Source organism: Cetorhinus maximus, chromosome 13, assembly GCF_964194155.1.
Source record: "Cetorhinus maximus chromosome 13, sCetMax3.hap1.1, whole genome shotgun sequence".
Lineage (NCBI taxonomy): Eukaryota > Metazoa > Chordata > Chondrichthyes > Lamniformes > Cetorhinidae > Cetorhinus > Cetorhinus maximus.
Window position 1 is genome coordinate 38,032,948 of NC_135891.1, and position 14,408 is coordinate 38,047,355.

Genomic DNA, 14,408 nt, shown 5'->3' on the forward strand with positions numbered 1-14,408 from the left:
TTTAATTCAATCTGTCTAGAAGTGAACCCCAGTGATTGTTTTTTAATGGCCTTTTAATTTGTATCGCTACTGCAGACATTTCCCTAGATTCCTTTGCTCCTGTACCCCATTTAGACTCTTACTTTTCAAAGACTATGAGGCCTCCTTTTTCTTCTTGTGTAGGTTGATGAGTACCCACATCTGTTTAATGGTACTGCTAGAGATTAACTGATTTAAGCCATTAATTTATCACAATTAATGTTAATAAGTTTCCAACTGCATATTCATCCTATCCATCAGTTCATGAGCTTGCAACATTACCTGGAGTCAGATGGGAAGAATTTCAACCAACTATGATATGTCGACTGCTCCAGATCCCATAAATGAGCGAGGCTTGCAGGATGGTCATGCAGACCTGCCTGTATTGGTTGGATTATCAAATCTGGCCCAAAGGATCTTCTCTGTTCCAATCCCCCATTGAGAACTGTGTCATCTTGGTATAAACTCAGCTGCAAGAAGACACATTTGTATAGCAACCTGCACAGGGTTGTCCAGTAAGCAGGAAAAAAAATTGAACTGAGCAGGATGGAAAGATGGAACTGAGTTGGGTACAGGATGGAGAGGAAAAGTCTTTTAGCTTTCAAAAATAATACGGGAGGAGTAGGTAAAACTGAATTAGTTTCAAAGGGCAGTGTGGCTAAAGAAACAGCCATAGAGTAGAGAAAGTGGAGAGCAAAGAATAGACCAGTGTCCAAGATGAGCAAATGAATAGGGACATAAGGCTGAATGGTATCACTAAGATAGAGTACATTGCGGGGCGTTGAGAATAAAGTGAAGATCACAAGGTTAATTCATAGATCAATGGAGAATTAGGAGCCTGGCAAGAACGAGGATAAAGGAAGTTTGGGGTTTTGCTGGGTTTAGGGAGGGTGGAAGCAGGGAGTCCAGTTCCAAAAGAATTTTGTTTTATTTTTTTTCACTGGATGTGAGTAAAATAGGCATCGCCACATTTATTGCCTGTTCATTGTCGGTCTGAGAAAGTGGTGTGGGGCATTCTTCAACCAACACAGTCCTTGTGATAATGATGGTTCCACGATGATAGATGGGGAATTTTGGGATGTTGAGAAGTCAGCGCAAAATGATGAAATTTTCTTTTATTCGTTCGTGAGATGTGACTCACTGGCAAGGCCAGCATTTGTTGCACATCCTAATTGCCATTGAGAAAGTGGTGGTGATGAACTGCTTTCTTGAACTGCTGCAGACCATCTGGTGTAAGAACATCCACTGTGCAGATAGGAAGGGAGTTCTATGATTTTGGCCCAGTGACAGTGAAGGAATGGTGATGTAATTCCAACTCGGGATGGTGTGTACAGATTAAGTTCTTAGTTGCGGGGGAGGTGGGAAGATTAAGGAGATAAACAATATTGTGAAACTGGGAGAAGTCAGTCTTAATCACCAAATTGATATGGTAAAGGGAGCCTGGCCTGGGATCAAGCAATGCACACTGGTTCCATGCCTGAACGGCAGTTCAGGGTAAAGGTAGTCAGGAGCTGATGGAAGCCAATTTCTGTCAGATATGGCTGTCGATTATCTCTTGTTACAATTTGACTTCCATATACATTTTAATCACTAGTGATAGAATCTCCTGATATTGCTTTCACTTAACCCTACAGATTATGAACTTCTCTCTTTTTCATTTTAGTATTATGCAGAATCCCATGGTGTAATATATGTAATTGATTCAACTGATGAAGAGAGATTATCTGAATCAAAGATAGCTTTTGGTATGTATTGTTTTATATTAGTGTTTTGCAAGCAAGTAAGAATAAAGTAGTTTAAAACCTCTTCTATATTATTTCCATTCTTATATAGTGCATATGTTTAAAGACTTTGTTCTGCAGATCTTGAGAATTAGTATAATGTGCAGTGTTGTCTGAAAATCACACATTCAGGATTTTGGCTTCCATCGGTCTTGCTCTATTCGGTCTTTGAATCAGGATAGTTTTGAGTGCTCATCAAGGTGAGAACGATCAATATTGGGGAGTGAAAAATGTTCCCCTTTTTTTGAATTGTATTTGTCAATAATAAGCATGTGGATTAACAGAAGTATGGTCTAGATCGAGGATAGTGCATTTCTTATACTCTGCCCTAACTTCAGCATCTATATGACATGGCATTCCTTGGAAGGCAGCTAATTATCATAAATGGTTCAATGAAGAGTGCAGTAGGGTCTGCCAGTAGCAGTACCAGGCATACCTAAAAATGAGGTGTCAACCTAGTGAAGCTATAACACAGGACTACTTGCGTGCCAAACAGCATAAGCAGCAAGTGATAGACAGGGCTAAGCGATCACACAACCAACGGATCAGTCCTGCCACATCCAGTCATGAATGGTGGTAGACAATTAAACAACTAGGCGGAGGAGGAGGGTCCACAAATATCCCCATCCTCAATGATGGGGGAGCCCAGCAAGCATATCATTGCAAAAGATAAGGCTGAAGCAATTGCTACAACCTTCATCCAGAAGTGCCAAGTTGATGATCCATCTCGGTCTCTTCTGGAGGTCCCCAGAATCACAGATGCCAGTCTTCAGCCAATTCGATTCATTCCACGTAATATCAAGAAACGGCTGAAGGCTCTGGATAATGCAAAGGCTATGGGGCCTGACAATATTCCGACAATAGTACTAAAGACTTGTGCTCCAGAACTTGCCACGCCCCTAGCCAAACTGTTCCAGTACAGCTACAACACTGGCATCTACCCGGCTATGTGGAAAATTACCCAGGTACCTCCCGTAAACAAAAAGCAGGACAAATCCAACCCGGCCAGTTACCGCCCCATCAGTCTACTCAATCATCAGTAAAGTAATGGAAGGGGTCATCAACAGTGCTATCAAGCGGCACTTGCATAGCAATAACCTGCTCACTGATGCCCAGTTTAGGTTCCGCCAGGGCCATTCAGCTCCTGACCTCATTACAGCCTTGGTTCAAACATGGACAAAAGAGCTGAACTCCAGAGATGAGGTGAGAGTGACTGCCCTTGACATTAAGGCCGCATTTTACCAAGTGTGACATCAAGGAGCCCTCATAAAACTGGAGTCAATGGGAATCAGGGGGAAAACTCTGCTGGTTGAAGTCATACCTAGCACAAAGAAAGATGGTTGTGTTGTTGGAGGTCAGTCATCTCAGCTCCAGGACATCACTGCAGGAGTTCCTCAAGGTAGTGTCCTCGGCCCAACTACCTTCAGCTGCTTCATCAATGGACCTTCCTTCCATTATAATGTCAGAAGTGGGGATGTTCGCTCAAGATTGCACAATGTTCAGCATCATTCACAACTCCTCAGATACTGAAGCAGTCCATGTCCAAATGTAGCAAGACCTAGACAATATCCAGGCTTGGGCTGACAAGTGGCAAGTAACATTTGTGCCACACAAGTGCCAGGCAATGACCATGTCCAACAAGAAAGAATCTAACCATCACCCCTTGATGTTTAATGGCATTACCATCACTGAATCCCCCACTATCAACCTCCTGGGTGTTACCATTGACTAGAGATTGAACTGGGATAGCCATATAAGTACTATGGCTACAAGTGCAGGTCAGAGGCTGGGAATCCTGCGACGAGTAACTCACCTCCTGACTCCCCAAAGCCTGTCCACCATCTACAAAGCACAAGTCAGGAGTGAGATGGAATACTCCCCACTTACCTGGATGAGTTCAGCTCCAACAACACTCAAGCAGCTTGACATCGTCCAAGACAAAGCAGCCTGCTTGATTGGCACCACATCCACCAACATTCACTCCCTCCACTACCGATGCACAGTAGCAGCAGTGTGTACCATCTACAAGATGCACTGCAGGAATTCGCCAAGCTCCTTCGACTGCACATTCCAAACCCACAACCACTACCATCTAGAAGGACAAGGGCAGCAGATAAATGGGAATAACAACACCTGGAAGTTCCCTTCCAAGTCACCCACCATCCTGACTTGGAAATATATCACTGTTCCTTCACTGTAACTGGGTCAAAATCTTGGAACTCCCTCCCTAACAGCACTGTGGGTGTACCTACACCACATGGTCTGCAGCGGTTCATGGAGGCAGCTCACCAGCACCTTCTCAAGGGCAACTTGGATACAGGCCGAATTCAAAGCTAGGTCTCTGAAGTGATAGGTTTACCTGCTAACGCCCACTCCACTGGAGGCGTGGTGGCTTAAACAAAATGCTGCACTGGTGTAGTGACTCCTTCCTATGGGGATTTGTCATTTGTTTAATAATTTGAAGCACTTTGAAATGTCCTAAATACATGCTTAGGCTTGATGTAAATATTGGTTCTTTCTTAAAATACTGTCAATATGCCTGAGGTGTTTAATTACATCAGTAAACCTTTATCTCCTCAGAAAAAATGATCACTGCTGAAGTACTTGAAGGAGTTCCATTGTTGGTATTGGCTAACAAACAGGACATTGAGGTATTTTTTTCCCCTTATTTGAGAATTATTTGGAATTTACCTAGTTGAGAAAGTTTGTCTTAAACTATGCAACATAGCCAACAAACCTGAAGAGGCCTCCCGTGGCCGAATTTTCCAGTGAAGTTTGAGGAACACAAGAACATAAGAAAAAGGAACAGGAGTAGATCAAACAAACCCTTTTCCTTCCAGCTCCCTATATCCCTTGATTCCAGGAGAGATCAAAAATCTATATAAGAACATAAGCAAATATCACTTAAAATTTTTGCTACTGATGTAACTTCAAATGGCCATAACGCATATCACTTAAAATTGCCTCAATGCTTATCGTTTGAAATTGCCACACTGCAAGTTCCATGTCCCCTAAAATTATTGCTTGCATACAGGAAATAAAAATTCCATGCAAATCAAGATTCTTCATGAACGGAAGTTATATGTAACTTAACTCTCATTCTTCGTTTTGTTTTCCAATTTTCTTCTTGTCTCATCAAGTTTTGCTGAAGTACTGTTCCAAGGGCATTGACAGCTCTAATTTCTCACATGAGTAACCATTCTTCAGCTGTGAGCTTGGACAAAGTGTGTCAGTCAATTGGCTGTTCAATTATTGGGGACTTCAAAGCCCGTTTTGCATCATGTTTTCACATTACTATCCAACAGAGATCATTGGATAAGTATCAGGAACACGGCACAATCTTATTTTTCCCTTCCCTAGTCAGTGGCCAAATGGTGCACAAATGTTGCTCTGGCTAAAATCAGCTAACTGATTAGACTTACTAAATATTACTAGCCCTAATTAAATATTGGGAAGACTGAAGCCATTATTTTCGTTCCCCATTCAAAAATCTGTGCCCTAGCTACCAACTCCATCCCTTTCCCTGGCAACAGTTTGAGATTATGTCAGTCAGCTTGCAGCCTTGGCATCACATTTGACCCAAAGATGAACTTCTGACCTCATATTTATGCTATCACTAGGACTGCCAATTTCCACCTCTTCTAACATTGCCTGACTTCTCCCATCTCAGCTAATCTGCTGAAACTCACTCTTGCCTTCATTACCTGTGGACTTGACTATTCGAATGCACTCCCGGTTGGTCTTCCACATTCTATCCACCATAAACTTGAGGCCATCCAAAACTCTGCTGCCTGTGTCTTAATTCACATAGAAACATAGAAAATAGGAGCAGGAGTAGGCTATTCGGCCCTTCGAGCCTGCTCCGCCATTCATTATGATCATGGCTGATCATCCAACTCAATAGCCTGCTCCCGCTTTCTCCCCATATCCTTTGATCCCTTTCGCCCCAAGAGCTATATCTAACTCCTTCTTGAAAACATACAATGTTTTGGCCTCAACTACTTTCTGTGGTAGCAAACTCCACAGGCTCACCACCCTCTGGGTGAAGAAATTTCTCCTCATCTCAGTCCTAAATGGTCTACCCCGTATCCCCAGACTGCGACCCCTGGTTCTGGACTCCCCCACCATCGGGAACATCCTTCCTGCACCTACCCCGTCTAGTCCTGTTAGAATTTTATAGGTTTCTATGAGATCCCCCCCTCATTCTTCTGAACTCCAGCGTATATAATCCTAGCTGACTCAATCTCTTCTCATATGTCAGTCCCGCCATCTCAGGAATCAGTCTGGCAAACCTTTGCTGCACTCCCTCTATAGTAAGAACATCCTTCCTCAGATAAGGAGACCAAAACTGCACACACTATTCCAAGTGTGGTCTCATCAAGGCCCTGTATAATTGCAGCAAGACATCCCTGCTCCTGTACTCGAATCCTCTCGCTATGAAGGCCAACATACCATTTGCCGCCTTTACTGTCTGCTGCACCTGCATGCTTACCTTCAACGAAGACACCCAGGTCTCGTTGCACATTCTCCTCTCTCAATTCTCATACCTGCACTTCTTTAGTTCTGGCCTCTTGTGCAACCCCAATTTTAATCGTTTAACCATTATTGATTGCATCTTTAGTTGCCCAGGCCGTAAGCTCTGAAATACCCTCCCTAAACTTCTCCACCTCGCTATCTCACTTTCTTCTTTTTAAGACACACTTTAAAAATACTTCTTCATTTGGGCATCTGACTTAATATCTCCTTATATGACTCACTGGTCATACTTTGTTTTATAATGTTCCAGTGAAGTGCCTTGAAATGTTTCATCACATTAAAGGTGCTATATAAAGTTAGGTTATTGTTGTAAGCACTCTAGTATCTATAGCTGAGTGTTGCCCACTACAAGAGCGTTTTCATACTTTACTGGAGGGGAATGGAAGTATATAGGTTGACAAGCCAATAAATACTTTAAGACCTCGCTGTCTATTTGACTAAATTGCATTCAGTGTTTGCATTTGAATAAAATGGCTTGACCTTTCCCTCTAACACTGATTTCCAGACAAACCAAATAAATGTACAAATAATTATATCAAAATTGAGCTGCAGTATTCTTGAGTAATGAGTAATTTTTTTTAATTCTTTCATCGGATATGGGCATCATTGGCAAGGCCAGAATTTGTTACCTATCCCTAATTGTCTTTGAACTGGATGGCTTGCTAGGCCATTTCAGAGGGCAGTTAAGAGTCAAACCACATTGCTGTGGATCTGGAATCACATGTAGGCCAGACCAGATAAGGATTGCAGATTTCCCTCCCTAAAGGACATTAGTGAACCATATGGGTTTTGACAACAATTGGTGATAGTTTCATGGTCACCATTACTGAGACTAGCTTTCTATTCCAGATTTACTGAATCCATGTCGCCAGAACATTAGCCTGGGACTTTGCATTACTAGCCCAGTTGCATTACCACTAGGCCACCCTCTTCCCAATTTAAAGAAACTTGTATAAGCCCAGTCTTGATAAAATGTCAATTTTCCTAATGAAAATAATTATTCTTCTTGGAAAAAAAGCAAACACTTTCCAAAAATAACATTTATGCATTATGAACAAAACTGCTGTTTATTTTGTCATTGTGGAATTGACATTAATTATGGCATAGATTTTTTTTGTATGATTTGAGATGACGATCCTCCGTTTTTTTTCACTTTGTGGTGCTTTGAGCTCGTTTATCCTAACATTAATGCTTCATTCTTTTCCTATGACTGATAGACCTGCCTTTCAGTGGGAGACATAAAAACAGCTTTTAGTGATTGCGCTCCAAAAATAGGGAAGAGAGATTGTTTGGTGCAACCTTGCTCAGCACTTACTGGGTAAGTAATGATTGTCTTCATTCATAGCAGATTTCTGGTTGGATAGATGGGTTGGGGGAAGAGAGGGAGAACACAATATATTTACTATAACAGTAATATCTAATAATCTTGTGGTAATGGAAGGACCAGAAACAACTTCACACTATTGAGACATACATGAGAAAATACTTTTGAAAGGGAAGGTGGTAATTTTAAGTCATTGAACACCCTGCAGATTTCAGTAGATTGGAAGAGACTAATGTGCCACACGGTTTTAGTAAATGATGACAACAGAAACAGGTAATGATAGGCTTGTTGGTTTTTAATCTCATGAAGTATAGTGGAATTGATTGTTGGGAGTAAATTTGAGGAGTAACTGTAAAATAACCTAGTAAATAGCAGTCAACATGCATATATAGAGGGAAAGATCCTGCTTTATTTCACAAGTAGATTGTAGAAAGCCCCATATTCAATTGCACCTAGACTTCCAAAACAAATTCACAAATTTCAATATTCAAGCCTGTTAGTTAAGGGCATTCAGGGTAAATCCTGAGCATGGGGAAGAAGTTGATTGAAGAATTGTTGTTGGAAACTAGCGGTACACATTAAGAATTATGTTGGAATTTTTTTTATTTGTTCATGAAATGTAAGCTTCGTTGGCAAGGCCAGCATTATTTATCCAACCCTAAATGTCCTTGAGATGATGGTGAGCTGCCTTCTTGAGCCACTGCAGATATGGAAAGAACTGAGTTGGGTGTCTCGATTGGGTTTAGAAATTAATTTCGAATTTAGAAACTTTCTGCAAACAGGAGGTGCGACAGTGATTTCAGGGAGGTAACAAAGTTACAAAATTAATTGGGCTCAGTATGCTTGAATGAGGAATTGCAAATTTAAGTTTACGCAAACAAATGTGAAGTACTACAAATAGGCAACACAAGTACTCCATGAATGGTATTTATTTATTTAAGGATCAAGTTGAAATAGATCAACTTTAGATATTTATAGACTTGTCACTAATTGGGCAGGGGTTTCTGCTGGTTGCACTCAGTTTTGCAGTGCAAGCTGCTGAAATCGACACAAAAGATCACAGAAGTTTAAGCACAAATTAAGTTTGCATGATGTTCTGTGCTTATTCTAGCAATATTATGCTAGAAGCTTCCCCATCCATAAAACAGACCACATGCCCAGATTGAATTAGTTTCCACTAATTGTGCCCACTTACAGGCCTTCAAGGAGGCTTTTAAAATTAAGCCTTTTCTAGATTTAAGGGCACTAACAGGAACGTTTTAAAAGCTTTTAATTTTTAAAAAATTTACAATTAAATTTCTATACCAGTTTAAGAAGTAAATTGTTCTGTGTCTTTTTAAAGTATTTTCATTTATTTTAAATCAGGTTACCCACAGGTGGTGGATTAGACCCTCTGATTAAAAATGCTTACTTTTTGTGATAAACCCAATTTCAGTTGTATTAACAAAACTGCACCTGGTTACAACTTTGAAATAAACCAAGAATAATTTTTTTATCCAACTTTTTTCAAGAGTTATGTTCCAAAGTGCTGCCTGCTTACAATCTTATATGAAAGATATTATGTTCAGTGATGTGCAAATAAGTTTGAATGTAAAATTGAGGGGAAAAAAGAATCAAAACTAACACAATTTGGAGTTCAATTTGCATACAACTGCCAATTGCACCGCATGCTGAAGCTCTTGGCATTAGATTCAGCCAGTGAAGAGCAGCAGTTAACAAAATGAAAAGATTGTTGACAAAAATCAACATAGTTGTACTTTTCACCCTTGCTTATGTGGTGACGTTAATATAGATAGTAAATGGTACAGGATATGTTAATACAACAAATTACTTTAATCTGAATTACAAAACTAAGGAACGATAACACTGGTTCACATCTACAAAAAAAACAAGATTAAGACTAATTTTAGGAAGTTCTTCTCATGGAGTGATCAATGCATGGAGCAGAGTTCCAGATAGAGTAGTACAGGCAGAAACCCTGGAATTATGTAAGAAGCAGTTGAATGCACCAAAGGGGGCTCTTTTAATGCCTTCTTGGATGGCTGCACTGAGATAAGTCAAATGGCCTTCCTCATCTATAGTTATTTTGTGATCTTCTAAAGTCAAAGTGGAAGGAAGAAGATGAGCCAGATGGTAAATTGGAGAAAAAGGGGAATATGATCCATTATTGACTGGGTAAGAGAGAGTATTTTGTTTGTAATTCGTTCCTTTGTATTTGGCCTAATTTATTTAGACTGGGATGGGGCCACATGGCAGTCATGCATGTCGTGTGTTGTTATTAATGCTGGACATTGAGAGTTCATTCATAAATGTTACATTTTGACATGCCAAAAGAAATCAATTATTGCTTTGCATTTGCTACAGTATGCTAATTTTGTAGTGTCCTAGGAAGATCTGACCAGACATTGAATTGATGAGGTATTTAATGATAAAACAAATGTCTAGTACATCTACCACAATGCATATTTCTCCCCCATTTCCCCCACCCCAAAATAGCCAGGTACCTGAAACACTTTGCCAACAGAAAAGCTTAAAAGAGTACACTTAAATTAGCTGTTAATGTTTTTTAATTTAAATAATTTATATATGTATATTTTTTCTTAATTTTATATAGTTATGATTCTTGAGGTTTTCCTCAATTTAATATTTCCCACTTTTTTCTTTGATGGTTTACAGATTTCATTACATTAAAACAAATTTTTGTCTTCCTCTAGACAAGGTGTAAATGATGGAATTGAATGGATGGTCAAATGTGTGATTAGGAACATTCACAGACCACCAAGGCAAAAGGATATCACATAAAGCATTCCTTTCAAACCTCGGACTGAGCACTAAATCTCCTGTTTTATCAGAGATGCTGAATTGTATTCAACTGGTTCAGTGGATTTCAACTGGATCAATGGATCACAGACTTTCTTGGAAACGTTCCACCTGAAAATAGTCTCAAGCTCTCATTCTCACTAATTGTGATAGATTGTAGTCACAGTTTCTATTTCATAAATCACTATAATGCTGCAATAATACTTTCCACTGCATTTGAATTTCCTTCTCTTTTTGTGCATCTTCTTTATTTTTTTTAGTGCACATATTCTGCCCATTGATAACTTCATTGGCACAATTAATTCTTGTTACAGTTTTAGAAAAGCTTTTCCCCCATCCTCCATCTTTTTTTCTAAATGCTAAAGAAGAAGCTTCCTGATGGCTCACTGCGTTTTTTTAATGAGCAGTTGAAAAGTGCAGACCAGAAATGACCCAGGGTTGATGTTGGATTTGATCAGTTAGCTAAATCATAGCTGGAGCAATGATAGCATCACAAAATCTGACCACAGCACCCCTGGGTTAATGAGGAAAATTGGCCAGGATGATCTGACATTTGATTTCCTTAGAGCAATCCTTTCTTTGAAGTGTGCGTGCATCAATGCAGGGTGAGAATACAGTTGGGCTTGATGTCCTCTACAAACATCCTACCAAGGATTATTCATGAATAACAGCCACTTAGCAAGATACCAAAACACATTTGACACCATTCAAACAATATCTCAGCGAGCCGATTGACAGGGAAGGAAGAAGATTGGGAAAAAACAGGAGGAGAAGCATTTTTTTTGGAATTGGTTTTAGACTTAAGTTAGACCAGAGCTTGTTTTACTTAAGCTAGAATGCAAGATAATATCATTTGTTACAGTTAGCAGTGGTTTTAGATCCTACATATTTACTAAAAGGCTTCAACCGAGAACAATGTTGACATGAGATATTCATTTATTCATAAATAATGACAAGATTCTGTTCCAGGAAATGTTTTTGATTATCAACTGAGTGACTGGAGGGGCAGTGCTACTCACCACTCTAGGAAACTATGGAGTTTTCTGTGTTGTAAGGCTGCAACAGAATGGTGGTGATGTTTACAATGAGAGGTTGAGAAAAACTGAAAATTTTAGTTTCCTTGGCGCCATATCCCAACAGTTTGTGAACCACTGAACCAGATGGAAGTGACCGATGATGCAGTGTGCACTTTTATCTGGTGTGTCTCTTTGTTTTTGCTGACTTTGTAAATGATAAATCTTGGAGATGATATATATTTTACATCTGTGACTGTTCAAGTAAGTTTGGTTGCAACTGTTAAATGTTTGCAATAGGTTCCTGCAAAAGGCACTTTTTTTCCAGCGTTGGATCAGAACAAAGATTGAGGCTAGGTATTTGAACAACAGTAATACTTTACTGAGATATTTGTAAAATGCAGATTTGATTTTGCTGTGCTAGTATTCCTTCATTTTGGAAGTAATAATCCAAAAAATGGGATGGCAGTTGGAAGCTAATTTTGGCAGTCAAACATTCTATTTCCTTATTTCAAAGAAAAATGTATTAATACCATATTTTGAGTTGAAAAAGCTGTGATTTATGTTGTAATGCATTCCATTTGATATATAAAAAAATAAAAATGTTCCTTGTTTTAAGATAGAATTTCTGCTTCAATAATTGGGAGAAGATGGCTCTTTCTCGCTCCCTTTTCAGTATAACGAAGCCACTATTTTTTATTTTCCTATTATTCACCTGCTTGATTATCTGCACAAAATTTTGTAGGATATGGGGTTTTCTTTTACATAATCCAAAATGCAACGGAGTATTTTTAATTTTATTTTTTCACATCTCAGCTGGAGAGGTAACCTAGATGCCCAGAATCTGGTAGCATTTACTATGTGTAGCTCTGATATTTAGTTTTGATTTTAAAGATCAAAGCAAGGCAGGACTTTAGTTTTGAAGGCTAACTCTTCACCACTCTTCTGCATTTAAATTGCATTCCAGAGGCTAGCCACTTGCTGTGTGAAAAGGTTTTCCTCATGCTGCCTTTGGTTTTTTGTCATTCGCCTTAAATTGGTGTCCTGTACTTCTTGACCCTTATTGCTTTCTGTTCCTGGTATAAACTCCTTACCTTTGCAAGTACTTCAAACCTCCATACTGGTCAGATGCTTTATGACCTCCTTGTCTTATTTGAACCTGAAATGAATTTCTGCCCTTATGTCTTTTCCAGCACAAAGAACAGGTAATCCCACTTTCACTTCCACTCACCCAGCCCCACCTCAAACTGCCTGTGGCTGGAATCCTCATTCATGTCTTTGTCACCTCCGGCCTCGATTATTTCAATGTTTTCTTGACCGTCCTCCGATCCTGCACGCTTAGTAAACTTCAAATGTTCAAAATGCTACCCAGTTAACTCACGTGCCAAATTCTGTTCATCCATCGCCCATGCCCTTGCCGACCTACACTGGCTTATGGTCCCTTAGTGCCTCAAATTTAAACTTTTCATCCCTATGTTTAAATTTCCTCATGGCCTCGCCCTTTTCTATTTCTATAATCTCATCTATCTTTACAACACCCACCCCAACCCTCCAAAAATTCTCCATTTCTCTCACTGGCTTCTTCCTCCCCTTCCCTTTGCCCCACCATTACCTGTTGTGCCTTCAGCTACGAGACTCAATGCTGTGGAATTCCCTTCCTAAGTCACCACTTTTTTTTAAAGGCTCTGCTAAAGTCCTACCTATTTGGACAAGGCTTTGATCATGTATCCATATCTTTGACTAGAAAACACTGAACAACCTCTGAACTTGTTTTTACCTTAAGGGTGCAGTTTAAGTATGTTATTTAGCTTAAAATAATTATTTAGTTGAAAGGGAAACAACATGCTGAGGCAGCTAGGGTATGTCCAGCTTCATTTTTCTGTCTCACTGCTTTCTTGGCAGCGTAAGCACTATTATGTCTTCAGGTGAAATGAAAGAATGCAAGTCAAGTTGAACTTGTGATTTTTCCAGGAATTTCCTTATTTGTATCCTACAGCAAAAAATTGACATTAGACCAATTGTTCTATTTCAAATTCCAGCGCAGACAAGTTCTTCAGAAGCTAATCCATTGCCTGGAAAATTACTAATTATTTTATAATATCACACCTTGGCAGTTTCCAGTAAATTCATTGAATCATCGAAACTGAGAATCCGAAATGTGTTTCATTCCTACTTTACCTCTTGTACCAGTATCTGTATGTTGGGATTCCTCCAGGGCTTTTATCATTTTGATTTACATGGTAGCATTTCAATGAAAGGAAATTTCCCTTTATCACTTCAGATACAATTAAATGGAAGTGGAGCTATACAAACAAGGTTGTTACAAAGCTCATTGGCACAATTAAAAGTAGAAGGCAGTAATGTTCTTTATTGCAGTTGTATAATTGTAGCTTGCAATCAAAACTTTCAGCAGAATTGATTGTTGTTACTTATATGTGTGAATTATAACGAGCTCTGCAGGATAATAATAGTAATTATTATAACACTTAGTTATCTCTCCAATGGATTTTAACAAATTATTTTCTGAAGATCTCATCTTTTTCAATAATTTTTGTGGTCATCTGGAAGTCTACTGGAAAATGGAACAATTTTCCACTATTGGCTACAAATATTCAAATATTGTCATCAAGTGGCAAGGTCACCAAGGTAAGATGTATCGGAACAGAGCTCCCTTCAACTGTTCAAAGATCAGGTGAGGTAAAAAATATTGGGCAGAATTTTACGACCTGCAGGTGGGCATGCGCCCGACCCGATCAGGCGTAAAATAGAGCACAATGACATCGGGCAAGCGTCCCAACGTCATCACTCACTCACACGATATTTTGCTCAGCTGGCGCGTGTGGGTGTTGGAGCCACGCCCGTCATTAATCAACAGGCCACTTAAGGCCATTAAGAGTCCAATTGACTGCAATTTTT

General features: G+C 39.5%; 1 protein-coding gene across 1 annotated transcript in view; it reads left to right on the forward strand.

The window, feature by feature from the left end:
* The window catches only part of arfrp1 (ADP-ribosylation factor related protein 1), a 31,190-nt gene extending 19,073 nt beyond the window's left edge, over positions 1–12,117 (forward strand). Inside the window, exons 5-8 of the mRNA XM_078555289.1 lie at positions 1,682–1,763; positions 4,380–4,450; positions 7,553–7,653; positions 10,374–12,117. Of these exons, the coding sequence (XP_078411415.1) occupies positions 1,682–1,763; positions 4,380–4,450; positions 7,553–7,653; positions 10,374–10,461 (342 nt within the window). The 3' untranslated portion in view covers positions 10,462–12,117. The remainder of the gene's footprint in view (positions 1–1,681; positions 1,764–4,379; positions 4,451–7,552; positions 7,654–10,373) is intronic.
* The last annotated feature ends 2,291 nt before the right edge of the window (positions 12,118–14,408 follow it).